At 37.1% G+C, this 17,259-nt stretch overlaps 2 protein-coding genes across 2 annotated transcripts in view; one reads left to right on the top strand and one right to left on the bottom strand.

Annotated features, from left to right (window-relative positions):
• Positions 1–3,951: 3,951 nt before the first annotated feature.
• Positions 3,952–10,653, bottom strand: LOC130220786 (gastrula zinc finger protein XlCGF8.2DB-like). Its single transcript, XM_056453029.1, has 2 exons — positions 10,338–10,653; positions 3,952–6,000 (listed from the first exon to the last, which is right to left on the bottom strand). Exons 1-2 carry the CDS (start codon positions 10,390–10,392, stop codon positions 5,039–5,041), a joined length of 1,017 nt encoding a protein of 338 aa, XP_056309004.1. The 5' UTR covers positions 10,393–10,653; the 3' UTR covers positions 3,952–5,038.
• Positions 10,654–12,862: 2,209 nt separating this feature from the next.
• Positions 12,863–17,259, top strand: part of LOC130220792 (GTPase IMAP family member 7-like) — a 6,173-nt gene continuing 1,776 nt past the window's right edge. The window contains exons 1-2 of the mRNA XM_056453033.1: positions 12,863–12,910; positions 14,793–15,310. Of these exons, the coding sequence (XP_056309008.1) occupies positions 12,880–12,910; positions 14,793–15,310 (549 nt within the window). The 5' untranslated portion in view covers positions 12,863–12,879. The remainder of the gene's footprint in view (positions 12,911–14,792; positions 15,311–17,259) is intronic.

The raw sequence follows: 17,259 nt of genomic DNA, 5'->3' as shown, positions 1-17,259 counted from the left end.
ACTAGTTGATATACAGTTACATAGTGAAATCAATAATAAGAACAGGTGTATGTCTAAAGAGGAACTAGACAATACTATTAACAAAAATATTTCAATCATATACAGATACTGATGGGTCTAAAAGCCCAGACAATGGGTGTATATATATATATATATATATATATATATATATATATATATATATATATATATATATATATATATATTCCTAATCATAAGTGTGTTTCAAAGAGGTTAAGCAATTACATATCAGTATTCACAACAGAATTGATGCCAATTTTAATGGTTATGCAGTGGGTGGAAGAAAATTGGCCCTTAAGTGTGGTGGTGTGCTCTGATTCATATTCAGACTCATATTTTGCAGCATAAAACATTTATTGGATAAGTTGGCGTTTTTTTGTTTGTTTGTTTGTTTTGTTTGTGTATCTTCTTCTGGTTTTTCATCTGTGAGATGTTCTATTGACGTCAGTTGCTGATTGTGATCTGCTCTGGATTCGACTTGATTGAAGTGTGAACTCCTCTCCTGGATGGTGGATTGTCGTAACTTCCATCCGTGCGTGTCTAATTGTGGAGTTGGTCTGGCAAGCCTCTCATTAAGTGGATTATTTGGATACACCTGTCTGAAAGATACACAGTAAAACTTAATTCAGCGTCATGGTAGGAGTGTACATTTACAACACACTCACAAGTTCAACATCCTGGATTTCTGGAACTGAATTTGACATCTAGTTGTTTCGCAAGAGAATCATTTTGAATGTTCATCACCTGCGCTAGACTTTAGGGACATTTTAAAAAATATTTAAGTGAATGTTTTATTTTAATTTATTTGTACATTAAAGTGTTCATTTTTTTGCAATTTTTGAAGTTGTGTTGAAAGAAGCTGATTAAGAAGGGAAAAGTTGATTATATGTTGAATGATGAAACAGTTTCAATGTTATATTATTAACTAACCCTCACAAATCTTTAATATAGTATTGTTATTAGTATATTAGTATTATAGTCTTGTATATAATAGTAACCAAAATATAATATGAGCTCTTAACAATAATAAAACAGAAAAATAACATAATATTAACTTACCTTACTATTGATAGTCATAAAACCCTGTGAAGAAAGAGTAGTGTTTTTAGAGAGTGTAAATAAGATTCATTCATCCATCCTCTTGTCGGCTTAGTCCCATTATTAATCCGGGGTCGCCACAGCGGAATGAACCGCCAACTTATCTAGCACGTTTTTACACAGCGGATGCCCTTCCACCCATCTCTGGGAAATGTAAATAAGATTGAGGTCATTAGATAAGTGTGGAAAAAAGGCAAGAACTTGTTTTATTTTTATTTATTTCTATTTATTTGATTTGATTTTATATTTCTGTGGAATTTTTACCATACAATCTTTAATTATTCTTACCTTACCTCCGTGTCAGAGTCCTATTCTGTTGTCGTATCCTCTCTCTCTATGGAGGAATTTAGACTTCTGAGCATCTGGTCCATTGATAAACAAGGGTTACATACCAAAAAGTGGCGACCCCAGATTAATAAAGGGACTAAGCCGAAAAGAAAATGAATAAATAAATGAATGAATGAATGAATGGAATGAATGAATGAATATACAGCATTAAATAGTTTATAATAACAGGATAACAGGATTTATTATTTGAAATATTACAAAACATTTATGAAATAAATCACAGGGGAATAAAGGTAGAATTTGTATTCATTCCTGCCCATGTAGAAGTTGAAGGAAGCAAAGTCGCAGATAAGATGGCAAAGAAAGCATTGGGGAAAGATGAGGTGGAAATTGAGGTCCTGCTTTGTAACACGGAAATAAAACATATTATAAATAATTCTGTTATTAATCTTTGGCAAGAGGACTGGGATACTGAATCAAAGGGAAGACATCTGTATAACATACAAGCTAAAGGGGGGAAAGAAATGAAAGTATATGGGAACAGGAAGGAAGACACAGTCATAACCAGACTCCGTATAGGTCACTCCAATTTAAATAGCTCGCTGTACAAGATAGGGAAAAGGGAAACAGATTGCTGCAGTCATTGCAGAGAAATAGAAACTGTTAAACATGAATAATTAAAGTGTACAGCACATAGAAGAGAGAGGAACCAGTTAATAAAAAAGTTAAGAGATCTGGAAATGACTGACATCTCAATTTCAGAAATTTTTCAAAATGCACAGAAACAGCCTAACCCTCATAGCAAAATTTCTCTGGCCCAGATCTGGCCCACACCATCAGCATTTGCTTGGCCCACATGCCACAGTGAATTACAGTACGTGACTGAACAAAGTCTGGCTTCCATACAAGAGGCAAACCTGGACCATATTTGAGCCAAGTCAGTTACCCATAACTGGGCCTGAACTGGGCCAGGTATGTTGGTGTGTCACGACTGCAATGTTTTTTTTATAAACCCATGAAGCATTTCGCTTTGTGACTGTGTTTTTTCTTAAAGCAACCTGATTATTAGAATTTTTTCTTTACTCAAAAATAATTTAAATGTGACCCACCAGTTTTAAAAGTGGGTCAAGATAGGCCAAACTTACGTGGCCCACATATACATTTTTAACATCTGGGCCAAATACTACATTTGATATCTGGCCCAAGTCTTGAGTCACGCCTGTAAAACAGTGCGACCTCAGCCAAACCTGGGCCATGTTTGGCCCATGTGCTGTATGCCAGTGCCGGACGAATGCCTGCTGTGCCAGCTTTATGCCAAATCTGGGCCAGAATTCTTTGCTACCTAGGAAGGTATATGATTTTCCTTTACAATTTTTGAGGAGGGCAGGTTTAATTAACAGGATTTAATTGGAAAGCTTTTTATTTATTATTATTATTTTAAATAATAGAGAATAATACTTATCCTTCCACTCACTGAGGTCTCACACTCCAACACAGTAGGTGGCGGTAATGCACCTTAAGCTGGTTTGTCACCTGCCAGTAAACCAAAAAGAAGAAGAAGATCTGCGCGCGCGCACATACACGCATGATTCTTGATTTGCAGGTACACCAAAAACCTTTAAAGAAACAGTTTTAAATAACAATACAAATAGTAAATTATCTTTAAAAGAACATTGGCTGTTTCTCAATACCAGGTACGCAGAGTTTGGACTTGGAAGTTGAGACTTGGAAGAACAAACTACCGAGGACTCAAGGACACAAGTCGGGTACTACTTCAAATGGAACAACAGTGTACTTCATAACGTCACTTACCTCACCATGGATTCATCGGTTTCACCAAAGAGCTTATTATGACCAAGAGGCGACACTCAATAGAACGTTCCACTGCAACAGCAGCGCTCAGCAACAGCCCCGTGATTCCGCCATTTTGGAGTGAGAGCGATCTGCTGTCCATTGGATCTTATTGCTGTCATGATGGAAAGCAGCTGCTTTGTTTTTATTTATTTATTTTAAAAGTGCAATAAAGCTGAGATACAACCTGAAAGACGACAATACAACACTTACCATCACAATCATCAGCACTTTTAACAGTTTATTTTACAGACTTAAACTTTTTATTCCAAAATGGCCACCGCTCCATCTAGTGGCTGTTTCCTAAATCGCACTAAAGTGTCGCCTCTTGGTGATTCTAAGCTTTTTGGTTTCACTGTACATTAACAATAAAACATTAAAGTACAGCCTTATAATTAATATTATATTAATATTATAAATCTATATTTCTGATTTAAGAAAATATAAACATATTTAAATTAAATTAAATCACTATAAATGTGAAGTGAAATGGGTTATTTTACTTGTGTCTTTTATTATCAGATTTAATAAACTACAATGGACATTATACAAGTATAAAGTACAAGACCTACACAATAGGAAATTAACAACGTTAAGCAATTTGGTAAACAAAGACAAACAGCGTAGAACACGGTAACATAATTAAAGACAATTATAAAAGGTAATAAAATAACACAGACAAAATAATACAGCTAAGAACAAATAATAGATTTATAAGACTGTTAGATATACACAAGATGTATTAAATATCATGTTTTAACTACAATGGACAGATGCAATCCAGCGGTACATCCGTGATGGACTGGCCGATTAAAGCTGCTCTCGGCGGGGGAGGTGATGACGGAGCTCGGTATGAGGGAAGCAAGGAAAAGATCCAGGCAGGGAGATGACCAGCTAAAACCAGCTTGACCAGCCTAGCCAAAACCAGATATATCCAGCTTAAATCAGGCTGGTCAAGCTGGTCATTTTCCAGCCTGACCAGCTAAGACCAGGCTGGAAATGGCTGGAAACCAGCCTGGAAATGGCCAAAACAGCTCTAAAACCAGGCTGGTCAACCAGCTAAAACCAGCCAACCAGCTTAGGCTGGTTTAAGCTGTTTTTTTTCAGTAGGGCCATTTCCATTGAATGGTACAGTAGAGTAGCCTTCAGTACGGGTCACCTTTATAAGGCTTAATTGTGTTTCCACTGCTAAAAGGGTACCAATGGTGTATGGCAGAAAGTTTCAGTCAACGTCATTCTCGCTCAAGAAAATGTCTACAATAAAGCTGGACGTGTCATTCACATATCATATGAGAAGCACTTCTCACAAAACAGATGCTTTACACACATCAATACTGTATAAATGTTTATTACTAACCTTTCTATCAACATGACTTGATTATAACTGTAGATCAATGACGTGCGAAACAGCCTACTGTAACGTCTGCAATTATATAACATAAATATATAAATACAGCATATATACACACATACAGACCCTCAGTCTCTGATATGTTTGAGGTTAAAAAAACAACACAAAATATAGCCTACAGTCAGAGCAAACCTCTTATCTGTGTCTGTAATCTTCAGCAGCACATGTAGCCTCTGTTAGAGAGTAATTCTGTCATTCCCGGTTCATAATAGTCCAGAAGGTGCTGATAATAATAGTTAAACATGGCAGTTTGTTCATGGCTGCTGAATGAATCATTTGCTCCATTGTTTTTTCCGGTTCCTTCTTTGTTTATTCATGCTTCACTCTCGCGTTTGCTTGTGTCAGAGAGGATCAGGTGTCAGAACCACTTCAATAATCATCAACAATCTTCTCCTTTGTATGAGTTCTGAGATGGACTCTCAGCCCTGACACCCTAAAAAATGTTTTGTCACATTGATCACATCTGTGGGTTTTCTCTCCAGTGTGGATCATCGTGTGTTCATTAAGGGATGATGAACGTCTGAAACTCTTCCCACACTGAGTGCACGTGAATGGTTTCTCTCCAGTGTGGATCATCATGTGTTGATTAAGGGCGTGTGATTGCCTAAAACTCCTCCCGCACTGAGTGCACGTGAATGGTTTCTCCCCAGTGTGGACCATCCTGTGTTTTTTAAAGGATGACGAGTGTCTGAAACTCTTCCCACACTGAGTGCATGTGAACGGTTTTGCTCCAGTGTGGATCTTCTGGTGCTCTTTCAATTCTGAAGCTGTAAAAAAAGTCTTCGTACACTCAAAGCACATATACTGTTTCACACCCGTGTGGATCTTCTTATGTTGCCATAAATGTGCCAGCTGTGCAAAACTCAGTCCACACTCAGAGCATGAATAAGGCTTCTCCTTTGTATGAGTTCTGAGATGGTCTTGCAGCCCTGATAACCTCAAAAATGTTTTACCGCATTGATCACATCTGTGGGTTTTCTCTCCAGTGTGGATCTTCATGTGTTTATAAAGGTTTGATAAGCGACTGAATCTTGTCCCACACTGAGTGCACGTGTATGGTTTCTCTCCAGTGTGGATCATCATGTGTTTATTAAGGGTTGATAAGTGACTGAAACTTGTCCCACACTGAGTGCATGTGAATGGTTTCTCTCCAGTGTGGATCTTCATGTGTTCTTTAAGACTCTTTTTGTTTGCCAGACTCTTTCCACACTGACTGCAGGTCGAACGATTCTTGTCTCTTTGCATTAAAGTATCTTCAGTCTGTAAATGAGGTGTTTTCCCAGCTTTTAGGAGTTCATCATCTTCACTCTCCTCATTCTCTTCAATAAGGTCTAAAATCGAAGTAAAAAAGGTTCAGTTTTTAGTACAACCCCATATCAGAAAACATTGGGACAGTATGGAAAACACGAATAAAAAAGTAAGTAGTTTTTCATTGCAGACAATATGAACACAAAATATTTCATGTTTTGTCTGGTCAACTTCATCTGTAAATAGACCTCCTTTCCTGTCATTCAGACCTGCAACACATTTCAAATTAAAGTTGGGACAAGAGCAGTTTAGGGCTAGTAATCAGGTAAATTGGTGAAATAATGATGAACAGCCAACAGGTGATTGTAATTATGATTTAGTACAAAAGCAGCATCTAAGGAAGGTCTAGTCCCTTAGAAGCAAAGATCGCCAGTTTGCCAACAAAAACAAAAGAAAATGATGGGAATGTTTAAAACAATGTTCCTCAAACAAAGATATGAAGAATTTCAGTGTGTAAAGTACAAGGGCGCAGGACTAAGCTGAACAATCGTGATCTCCGATCCCTTAGGTGGCGCTGCATCAAAAATCCTCATTCATCTATCAGCGATATCCTCATGTGGTTTCAGGGCTACTTTGGCAAACCTTTGTTAAGTACCCGCAATACATAGTTACAACAACATATTTCACTTAAAACTGTACTGTGCCAACAGGAAGCCCTATGTTAACAGTGTCCAAAAGTGCCGTCAAATTCTCTGGGCTTGGAGGCATCAGTGATGGACCATCACACAGTGAAAACATGTACTGCGGTGAGATGAATCAGTATTTCAGGTATTTGTTGGGAGAAATGGACGCCATGTGCTCCAGATCAAAGAAGAAAGTGATCATGAGGGTTCGCACAAGGTGCTTAAAGTGCTTGAATTTGGCTTTTAGAAATTGAAGTCCTGGAAAACCTGGACAATTGGCTTGTTTGTTACTTTTCGGATGTTTTCACCACAGAGATGTCCATGTTATTAACAAGAGTAAATAAACCACGGACATTCTTCCCATCATTTCAACAATCTACACAATGACACGTCTCGCTCTCTTCTCTCTGACAGTGAGTTTGGCTCTCCTCTGACCTGTCAGTCACTCTCGACTAAATACAGTCCGAATGTCATCGCAGGAATCCAGGTATTGCACATTTACACATTTCTGCAAGCTCATTTATTATAGGTTCATTATATTACTCATTATTAATATTATATTATTCATGTTTTACCTGTATAAATGGATAGATCCCAACAAACACACAACGTTGCCTCCACGTAATGACCTTCATACATTGTTGTACCAACCTTGTAAAAAGGTTGAGGATCTATGTTGTTGCTGAAGGTTGGCCGTTACTTTAGGTTGTGCTTAGGAAATTGATGGAAATTGATTAAACCAGTCTTGAACCAGTTTGATAAGACCGCTGAACGTATAAGAAACAACCTTGAGTCTTCATAACAGATAGTCTCTTGCGTCTGTGTATGCCTCCATGGCTTGACCCCTCTGCCTAACCCCAAGAACCATGCCACCATCTATATCTGGAGTTGGATACAGTCTCTCATTGACACACACATTTAGAATTGTCTATTTATGCTGTAACCAATGAGAACGGTTTACCTGGATCACACCTTTTCTGGACTTGTGTAAAGAGTATAATAGCTGTGTGGTTGTGCTGTAAGTCAAAGCGGCCTAGGAACTCATTGCGAGTGTTGAAGCTGGCTTCTGCTGATGAAACTGCAAATCTTCAGTAAATTTCATTTATTTAATTGAATCTCTGACTCCGGCTCTTCTTCATCTGACAGACTGCCCATTCTTTGGGTTAAAACTGTGAAATATCCCTACAGTTATAACTTATTGATATTTGTGCAATAAATGTCTAATAATGATAAAATATTATGATGACGATGATGATATAACACTAACAATGAATAACATGATCATGCTGCCTTGAATGTGAGTTATCTGCTATATAAAGTCCCACTGTTACATTATGACCAATAAATCTATGGTTTGCATCAAACAAAAACTAAGCATTGCAGTAAGAAATGCACATTTTGCACTATAGCTTTTATACACGTCAATATAATAACCAGAAAGAACGGACAAAAGAAAGGAAGAAAAGTCTCACGTCGCCACTCTTTAAAGGTTTTGGATTGGGTTTGTGTCATTGTAAATGCTCAGTCTTGTTATGCGCTGATTTACATTTTTCTGTGTTTGTGGAAAAAAGCAGGCGAGTCAGCCAACTAGGGTTGGGTATCGTTTGGGGTTATTTCGATACCGGTGCTAAATCGATACTTTTAAAACCGAACCTGTGCCTGAACCGATACTTTTTAGCCACAAAATTATTTGACAAAAAAACATATATATTTTAATCATTATAATTGAACAATATAAATATATTTATAATAAGTTTAAAGTAAACATCTATTCATATTTTATATATTTGAATGGCATTAATATATTTATTTTGATCATTTGTTTGTTAGTGTGAATGCAATATTTGCATTATGCTATTAACATTACATTAGCTCACTACTAACCTGTGGAAAGGCTGTCATCAATATCAGGCAACAACTTTTTTTCTGGGTTTGGGGCTTGTGACTACTCTTACATGGACATCAGTGATCTAATGATTTGCCTTAATCTGAATAAGACAATAATATGATTCAGGTGTTTACATGAGCTGCTTTATTAATGTTACGCTCATGATTCCCAGTTACATGTTAGCACATAGATTCATTAACGTCACTGCGTCACCAGCCTATATATGTTTCCTCCACAGTTTGTGTCTGTGGTCCTTTAAGATCATCAAAAATCCCTGTTTACGTGGTCGACTCTTGATCAGAGTATTGTCTTAATCATATTATGATCAGAGTATTGGTGTCCATATAAACGTACTCACTGAAAGTGCCCCATGATGTCATGTGTGCCCCTAATATTAGACTAGATATTCTTTAAGACACTTCTATACAGCTTAAAGTGACATTTAAAGGCTTAACTAGGTTAATTAGGTTAACTAGGCAGGTTAGGGTAATTAGGCAAGTTATTGTATAATGATGGTTTGTTCTGTAGACTATCAAAAAAATATATAGCTTAAAAGGGTTAATAATTGTAATAACGATTAATAAATGATTAATAAATGATTAATAATCTTTAAAATGGCTTTTAAAAAATTAAAAACTGTTTTTATTCAAGCCGGAATAAAACAAATAAGACTTTCTCCAGAAGAAAAAACATTATCAGACATACTGTGAACATTTCCTGAATCTGTTCAACATCATTTGATAAATAATAATAATAATAATAATAATAATATATATATATATATATATATATATTAATAAAACTTGTGCAATCTGCACTCCTCAGTAATAGTACAAAGACTGCCACCTGGTGGTTCAGAGAGAAAATGTATTGATATGACCTTTTTAGATGAAAACTTTTTTTTAAAAAAGGATGATAATGTATGCAGTTATGCACGTATTTTGATCACTCATATGCCTGTGATTGACATCTTTACTGATATCAAAATGCTTTTTTGATGCAAAAATAATTTATACAGTTGTTCCTTAATAACAACTAGTACAAATAGTACTATAATAAAGAAAATATTCTCTAAATGTAGAACTAAGTACATTGATCTGCACTGAAATACATGATGAATACTCTTGACACATGAAAGAGTAAAGCCTGCAGTCACAACAAAGGTGGAAAGTTATTGTGTGTCATATCTAACAAATAGTTTACTGCTAATTTAATGTAATTATTCTCACATGTCATTACGCTGCTGTGCCGTCAGCCAATCGTTGCATTGCTGATCATGATTTCAAGGATCAATAGATCAGTCCTTCACAACACACAGATCTCAGATCAGTTCATCCAGACATTTTAATCTGATTCACAAACTTGTTTGAAGAACCAAATTAGCCAGAGATCAGTTATCAAGATTAACAGATCCAGGATCTGCCAAATCATCTTAGATCATTTAAGCGAGGTACAAAGAACAGACAGTTTCAAAAGTGTTTATATAATCTTTAAACGTGTTTTGTAAAATGTGTTTTATTTCCTGGATCTTGTCTGATTCAGCAATTATGGATAATTCCACCAATACCACCAGCTAAAAAAGTCATTTGTACTCAGTAGTAGTTTTAATGAAGAGTAATTTGTACTCTGAGTAGTTTTAAAGAGTAATTTGTACTCAGTAGTTTTAATAAAGAGTAATTTGTACTTTTACTCGGATATACTTTTGTAGTACTTTTTAACACCAGTACTTTTACTTGTAATCGAGTATAATTTCAGCAGTGTAACAGTAATTGTAATTCAGTATAGACTCTTATTACTCTTTCCACCACTGGTTTTTCTTCAGGCTCATTAATCAGGAATAAACACAAACCTGTTTGTTCTTCAGTGTCTTCATCTGTAATTCTGCAGGGTTCTGGATCACTCATCTTCCCACTGTCCTTCAATAAACTCAGATTTGACTTCTGTCTGAAGGTCTGATGCTCGTCCTCACTTGTAGACTGATGGGAATATTGCAGTATTTATAGGTGAAATGAAGGAGAAGGAGCTTCACTAACAGAGAAACAGATCTGCCAAGACTGATGTAGTGTTGCGTGTGTAAAACAAAGACAGCGGCCTGTTTATTAGAAACTGATAGAAAACGGGAATCTTCCTCTCCTTCACAGTTGTATCCACTGTATCTCTCTTCGTGTAACTCCTTCTTCTTACTCCTATAATTTCACAGCGGTTGGCATCCAGCGTTTTGGTGCATTACCGCCACCTCCAGCTTCGGAGTGTGAATCAGAAGTTAGGTTTACAGACTAAATCACTTTTCCTCCAACTTCCCTCCTTCCCACCCATTCTCATTCTCTCTCCGCACACACACGCACGCACGCACGCACGCACACACACACACACGTACAAACACACCCCTCGCCCCTACGTAATAATAATAATAATAATAATAATAATAATAATAATAATAATAATAATAATAATAACAACCACAATACACTTACCAATACTTCTACTACAACTTCTAATACTAGTTATATTTAACTCTCTTCCCTTTACCTTCCATTTTAATTTAAAATTATTTATTAATGCTCTGGCGGCATTGTATATATTTTTGGTCTAGGCATGTTTGCTTGGAAATTTGTGCACTAATACTGTACACTCAAGTATATGAGCTTTAGCAAACTGCATAATGCATTTAAAACTATTGTATAGCAGGCTAAGAGAGACAATAAAAAAGCATATCTTAATTAAGATATAAATTGGATCCCATTAAAATACTGTAGAAATTATCCTAAAGGATTTTTTAAGTCTTGTCCTATAAAACAATCCTATGATAAAAAAATCCTATTGAAATCCTACAGGAATGGTTGTGAAATATGATAGAAATTCTAATTGGAATCTTATAAAGAAATCCTATTGGAAACCTTAAGGATTTTATGACAAGGGTGGATTGATTAATCTCAATGGAAAACAGCTTGATTGGACAATTATGAACGAAACAATAGCCTATTACAAAATACAAACACATCAGATATCGTGATGACTTGTGGAGAGTCAAACTGGAGGCAGGATTGCAGATTACTTTTACTAAAAACTCCGAATATCAGGATACAACCAACCACTGGATAAGACTCCCATCTAGTGGTCATCTATACGAATGCAACTCAATCCACTGCGGAAACATTATTAATCCATCAGTTTATTTTCCTGATGGATGAACCGAGTTTGTTTACATTAGCTTTAATGTGCAGCGATTAAGATACTTTTTACAACTCACAATCAGCCAAACACAAACATCATTTCTGTTGCTTTCACACAAAATGCAGCAATAAACACATCTTTTAAACTCCCAAATACATTCATGCTGCCAAAAAACACCAGAAGCACATTTGTCACACGCTAACAAGCTAATCTCAAAACGGCTAACAACAGTTTTAAAACATGCGTTAGGCTAACATTTATTTAGCCTTCTTAGACTGTGATAACTTGACTTTGTTATGGCACATCATCTGCATAGTTTATGGTCTACAGTACCCTATAATAGCCTGCTTATAGCTCGATTTTTGTTCAGTTTAATGCTCACATTACAAGAGCAAATATCCGTAAATAAGCACACTGACAAAAATATTCAGTGATGATTCCTTGGATTTACTCAATTTTTTTACGGTAAGTGGCTGTAAACGATTTATTTGGGCCGAATTTAAACAAACAAATTAAGTAGAAATTTTATTAAATTTATTTTTGCTTGTCTAAATTCAACACAGTTTGCAGCAGTTTTGCAGACATCATTTTTTTCAGTGCAGTTTTCGGTAGTAGTTTGTGATTTGTGTTTTTATTTCCCCCGTTTATTCATGCTTGAACTGCATTATAGGATCTTGACCTTTCTTCTGACAACTTTTAACCGAAAAATGTTGGGAAAAGGGCCTTTTATGAACATTTTTAATAGTTTAAAGTAATATATCGTCTGCCTTGTGTTGTATATTACGCTACAAAAACCATGTAATAAACTACCAGTACATTTTCTCTGATTTTACAGACTGTATATATTATTTCTCATGAATTATATTATTATTTCAAACTACTAAAATGTCAATAAAAGTCACTGTTATAATGTTGAATTTTCAACATCAAAAGTGGACAGAGCTGAGATCAACAACCGCAAATATTAGGAAAACACGAAATGCGGAAACTTGTTTTTTTTTACGGAGTAGAAAAATATATTGCACTATGAAATATGTGCATTAATAAATACAGAATAAGTGTATAAAGTATAGTGATGCTACGCTGAAAGCACAAACACTGCTAATGTGGAGACATATAATAATAAATCAATAAATCTGGCTATAGACGCACAGATGTCTGTAGTCTTCTGGTTAAATGAGTGTTTGTCTCTTTAAGTGTCAGTCGTCTGTGGAAACATGGCGGAGAAAAGCCAAACTGCAGATGCCGGTGAGTAAAAATAAACCCAGAATGACTGAAATGACCGCGTTCATCAGTTCCCGACGGGTCTTTATCACAAACCCGATGCCAGAAATGCTGCAGGACTGATGAATACGAGTTTATTTAAACTATATATCACTGTATTATGTCATATCCTAATAACAGCAATCATAATGAATATTTATTTATGGGAAATATAAGTCTTGTCTTTTTATTTATGTGTCCTGGAGTACTGTGAGGAAAGCAAGTCAAATTGCATTCACCTTAATGCTGTTTTTGTATATTTTATAGTACATTTTATTCACTAATTAAATACACATTTAATTTGTTCTTATCGTATCATTATCAACAGAATAGGCTCTAATATATCAAATCTAATATCTATATAATATATCAAGGGGCCACACGGTGGCTTAGTGGTTAGCACGAAGCAAGAAGGTCGCTGGTTCGAGTCCGGGCTGGGTCAGTTGGTGTTTCTGTGTGGAGTTTGCATGTTCTCCCCATGTTTCCTCCAGGTGCTCTGGTTTCCCCCACAGTCCAAACACATGCGCTACAGGGGAATTGAATAAGCTAATCTGGCCGTATGTATGTGTGTAAATGCAAGAGTGTATGGGTGTTTCCCAGTGTTTCCGGCTGGAAGGGCATCTGCTGCGTAAAACATGTGCTGGATAAGTTGGTGGTTCATTCCGCTGTGGCGACTGCTGATTAATAAAGGGACTAAACTGAAAATAAAATAAATGAATGGATGATAAATTGGCCGTAGTGTACAGGTGTGTGTGTGTGAATGAGTGTGTATGGGTGTTTCCCAGTGCTGGGTTGCGGCTGGATGGGCATCCATTGTGTAAAACATAAGTTGGCGGATCATTCCACTGTGGTGACCACTGATAAATAAACGGACTAAGCCGAAAGAAAAATGAATGAAAACACAACAGAAAAGCAAGAAAACAGTGACATTTACAGCTGGAAGACATTCATCCAGTGTTTCAAAGGCAAACCGCAGTACAGAGACACTTCTTTTAATGCATATAATAATAATAACAATAATAATAAGACAGAAAAACGCATCCATCAGCAATAACTGAACTTCAGGTCTTGATCATCTGAAGCCCAAGAGTGCAAACACTTTAATGATGTTTGTTTAGAAGTTTAAATCCCATCACCATAGTAACAGAATGAATTGGCGCTCTGTGATTGGACCAGTGCTAGTTTAACATCTCTGGATACAATCGAAGAGCTCAGATGCAAAATCCTCCAAGTGCCGTCTGAAATGTTTTCCTAAAATGAACGTGTCGGTTCAGTAGTTTTACTTTTAGGACAGAATGGGTTATGGGGTGACACGGTGGCTCAGTGGTTAGCACTGTGGCCTCACCGCAAGAAGGTCACTGGTTCGAGTCCCGGCTGGGTCAGTTGGTATTTCTGTGTGGAGTTTGCATGTTCTCCCCGCGTTGGTGTGGGTTTCCTTCGGGTGCTACGGTTTCCCCCACAGTCCAAACACATGCGCTATAGGGGAATTAATGAACTAAATTGTATGAGTGTGACTGCAAGTGTATGGGTGTTTCCCAGTGACGGGTTGCAGCTGGAAGGGCATCCGCTGTGTAAAACATATGCTGAAAAGTTGGCGGTTCATTCGCTGTGGTGGCCCCTGATTAATAAAGGGACTAAGCCGAAGGAAAATGAACTAATGAATAATAATGAGGTAACACTTTACTTAAAGGGGTGTTCATGTTATGAATGTGAATGGGATTTTATGCATGCTTATGACAACTGTTATTAAGTGTCATTAAATGCAAAGATGACATTGTTTGTTATGACAACTTGACATAAACAAATACATCACGACTAGCCTTCATCTCTGTCAAAACAATGTGATGTGTGTGTGTGTGTGTGTCAGGTGGCTCTGATCTCCGTATAGTCCTGCTGGGTGTGACAGGCTCCGGCAGGAGTTCTGCTGGAAACACACTCCTAGGTCGCTCTGCGTTCTGGACTGACACGTCCTCGGTGTCGGTCACCAGCCGGTGTCAGAGGGCAGGAGGCGTGACTGAGGGGCGGAGCCTGCAGGTGATTGACACCCCGGGCTTCTTCCACACCTGCCTGAGCCCGGAGGAAGTGCGTGTGGAGCTGAGCCGCAGCATGGATCTGCTGACCCCGGGGCCGCATGTGTTTGTGCTGGTGCTGCGGCCCTGCAGGCTGACCCCGGAGCAGTGCGCGTCTCTGCACTGCACCCGCGCCACGTTCGGCCCGCACGCGCTCACACACACCATCGTCTTGCTCACATGCGGAGACACACTCGGCTCCAAACCGCCGGAGGACTTCCTGAAGGAGAGCTCGGAGTTATGGGAGTTTGTGAGCGAGTGCGCCGGCGGATTCCACGTCTTCGACAACACTAAAGCTCACGAGGACAGGTCACAGGTAGGGCTATGACCACGCTGGCAGATTTGCTTCATTTTCAATACATTGCTAAAGCTTTTATTGCGATATACGGTATCATGATATTTAGCCAAGCTGCGGAAAAGGGTACTGACCTATTCTGCCCCTTTTACAAGATGTGAAATGCATCTCTGATGCTTTCCAACTCTCTAAAACTGACCCTTTTAGGCTTTGATCCTAATTGTGGGGTTTTCTACTTAAGTCTCTTTAAATGCAAATGAGATTGTGCTCTTTTCAGAAGAGGGCGGAGCTACAGATGCCTGTGTGTCAGCATAGTGGCAGATTCAAAAGCAAGAGTAACCTCTTATGCTAATGAGGGAGAGATGGTCACTAGTGGGCGTGGCTTTCACCATCTGATGACATCATACAAAGGGAGAATGTCAATCAAAGTGTTTCTGCAGACTGTTTTCATCAAGTCTGATTATAACTAATGCAATATAGTCATGTTCACCATTATAGGCTGGAGATATTCACACACTGCTGACACACAACTGGCTTTGAACCCCTTATAAAAGGGACTTTTGCATAATAGGTGCCCTTTAACATGTATAACAAAAAATACTTACATCTCAAAGAATTAAAATTGCAAGAGCTTTATATAAATCCTTATAATCTGAAATGATTATAACTATATGTAAGATCATGGCTACGATAAAAGAGCGTAAAAGAGATCGTTCAACCAAAAAAAAAAAAATCACAATTTTGTCATTATTTACTTTATTTTTTACATTATTTACTCTCCCTTTACTTGTTCCAAACCTTCAGTCATTGATTTACTGAATATCGGTGTATGTCTACTATTAATATTGCGAACGTACATTGAATATTGGTGTATATCGAATATTAATATTGCGAACGTTCACTGAATATCGGTGTGTGTCTAATATTAATATTGCGAACGTTCACTGAATATCGGTGTGTGTCTAATATTAATATTGCGAACGTTCACTGAATATCGGTGTGTGTCTAATATTAATATTGCGAACGTTCATTGAATATCGGTGTGTGTCTAATATTAATATTGAGAACGTTCACTGAATATCGGTGTGTCTAATACTAATATTGCAAACGTATACTAAATATCAGTGTGTCTAATACTAATATTGCGAACGTATACTGAATATCGGTGTGTCTAATACTAATATTGCGAACGTATACTGAATATCGGTGTGTGTCTAATATTAATATTGCGAACGTACACTGAATATCGGTGTATGTCTAATATTAATATTGCGAACGTTCACTGAATATTGGTGTGTTTAATACTAATATTACGAACGTTCACTGAATATTGGTGTATGTCTAATATTAATATTGTGAACGTACACTGAATATCGGTGTATGTCTAATATTAATATTGCGAACGTACACTGAATATCGGTGTGTCTAATATTAATATTGCGAACGTTCACTGAATATCGGTGTGTGTCTAATATTAATATTGCGAACGTTCACTGAATATCGGTGTGTGTCTAATATTAATATTGCGAACGTTCACTGAATATCGATGTGTGTCTAATACTAATATTGCGAACGTTCACTGAATATCGATGTGTGTCTAATACTAATATTGCGAACGTTCACTGAATATCGGTGTGTGTCTAATATTAATATTGCGAACGTTCACTGAATATCGATGTGTGTCTAATACTAATATTGCGAACGTTCACTGAATATCGATGTGTGTCTAATACTAATATTGCGAACGTTCACTGAATATCGATGTGTGTCTAATACTAATATTGCGAACGTTCACTGAATATCGATGTGTGTCTAATACTAATATTGCGAACGTTCACTGAATATCGATGTGTGTCTAATACTAATATTGCGAACGTTCACTGAATATCGGTGTGTGTCTAATATTAATATTGCGAACGTTCACTGAATATCGGTGTGTGTCTAATATTAATATTGTGAACGTACACTGA

The sequence above is a fragment of the Danio aesculapii genome, chromosome 3 (assembly GCF_903798145.1).
Source record: "Danio aesculapii chromosome 3, fDanAes4.1, whole genome shotgun sequence".
NCBI lineage: Eukaryota > Metazoa > Chordata > Actinopteri > Cypriniformes > Danionidae > Danio > Danio aesculapii.
This window is presented reverse-complemented; position numbering and strand designations above follow the sequence as displayed.

Excerpts from the sequence above, each read along its gene's own strand:
- LOC130220786 (XM_056453029.1), bottom strand. The coding sequence starts at position 10,392 with ATGAGTGATCCAGAACCCTGCAGAATTACAGATGAAGACACTGAAGAA. Across the intron at positions 6,001-10,337 it reads AGACACTGAAGAACAAACAG|ACCTTATTGAAGAGAATGAG; the intron begins GTTTGTGTTTAT and ends CTTCGATTTTAG.